The sequence below is a fragment of the Charadrius vociferus genome, unplaced genomic scaffold (genome assembly GCF_000708025.1).
Source record: "Charadrius vociferus isolate BGI_N301 unplaced genomic scaffold, ASM70802v2 scaffold266, whole genome shotgun sequence".
NCBI lineage: Eukaryota > Metazoa > Chordata > Aves > Charadriiformes > Charadriidae > Charadrius > Charadrius vociferus.
The window spans coordinates 1904424-1905299 of NW_009649114.1; the positions used below are offsets into that span (position 1 = coordinate 1904424).

Genomic DNA, 876 nt, shown 5'->3' on the forward strand with positions numbered 1-876 from the left:
TGACCGAGTCAAACCCCCCCTGCCAAAGCAGGTTCACCTGGAGCAGGGTGCACGGGAACACATCCAGGCGGGTTTGGAATATCTCCAGCCTCGTCTGCCCGGGCTGCTGCAAACTGCCTCTTCCCCCACGGACATGGTGCGGGGCGAGAGGGGCAGCACGCCGCCTTGTCCCTTCCCTGCCCTTCTCTCTCATCTTCTCCTTTCTGCTTCAAAAAACCCTAGTTTTGCTGGCGGAGGCTGGGTTTTTCCTCAAAGCTGCGCTGCTCCCGACACCAGCGAGGCACCCCAGAGCCGTGTCCTCGGCACGCCACCGGAGCATCGGCACCGCTGCGCAGCCCGTGCCACCTCCGGGGGGTTGCAGGTTGAGTCAGCCCCAGCTGCAGGCGCCGGCCCCGCTGCCCTCTCCCCGCTCAGCATCTTTATTTTGTCCTCGGGGGGGAAATCCGTCGAGCTCCAGCAATAGCCCCAGCAGCTGCTGCGGGGCCAACCAGCCCTGCCTGCGCTGCCTGCGCTGCCTGGTGGCCACGGGGTCCTTGGAGGGGGGTGGGTGGGCGGCAGCAAAATCTTTATTTAACCCGTCGTCGCGTTGCTGAGCCACTTTTTCCATGGCAGAGAGGAAGGGCTGTACCGCTGGCTGCTGCCAGCTAGCCCCTTGTTAGCCAACCTTCCTTGTAGCCAGCCCAGCCTTAACCCTCGCCTTTCCCCTCCGCCCAGGTGGCCGGCGGTGCAGCATGCCTTTCTCCTGACCCCTGAGCCCGGGAGGAAGAGGTCCTCGTCCCCGGAGAGATGTCCGCCACGCGGGGCAATGGGGAGCACTGGAAATCCCTGGAGTCGGTGGGCATCAGCCGGAAGGAGCTGGCGCTGGCGGGGGCGGTG

General features: G+C 65.2%; 1 protein-coding gene across 1 annotated transcript in view; it reads left to right on the top strand.

The window, feature by feature from the left end:
• Positions 1-876, top strand: part of PIK3C2B (phosphatidylinositol-4-phosphate 3-kinase, catalytic subunit type 2 beta) — a 22400-nt gene that overhangs the window by 5139 nt on the left and 16385 nt on the right. Inside the window, 1 exon segment of the mRNA XM_009888290.1 lies at positions 613-713. Within this exon segment, the coding sequence (XP_009886592.1) occupies positions 613-713 (101 nt within the window).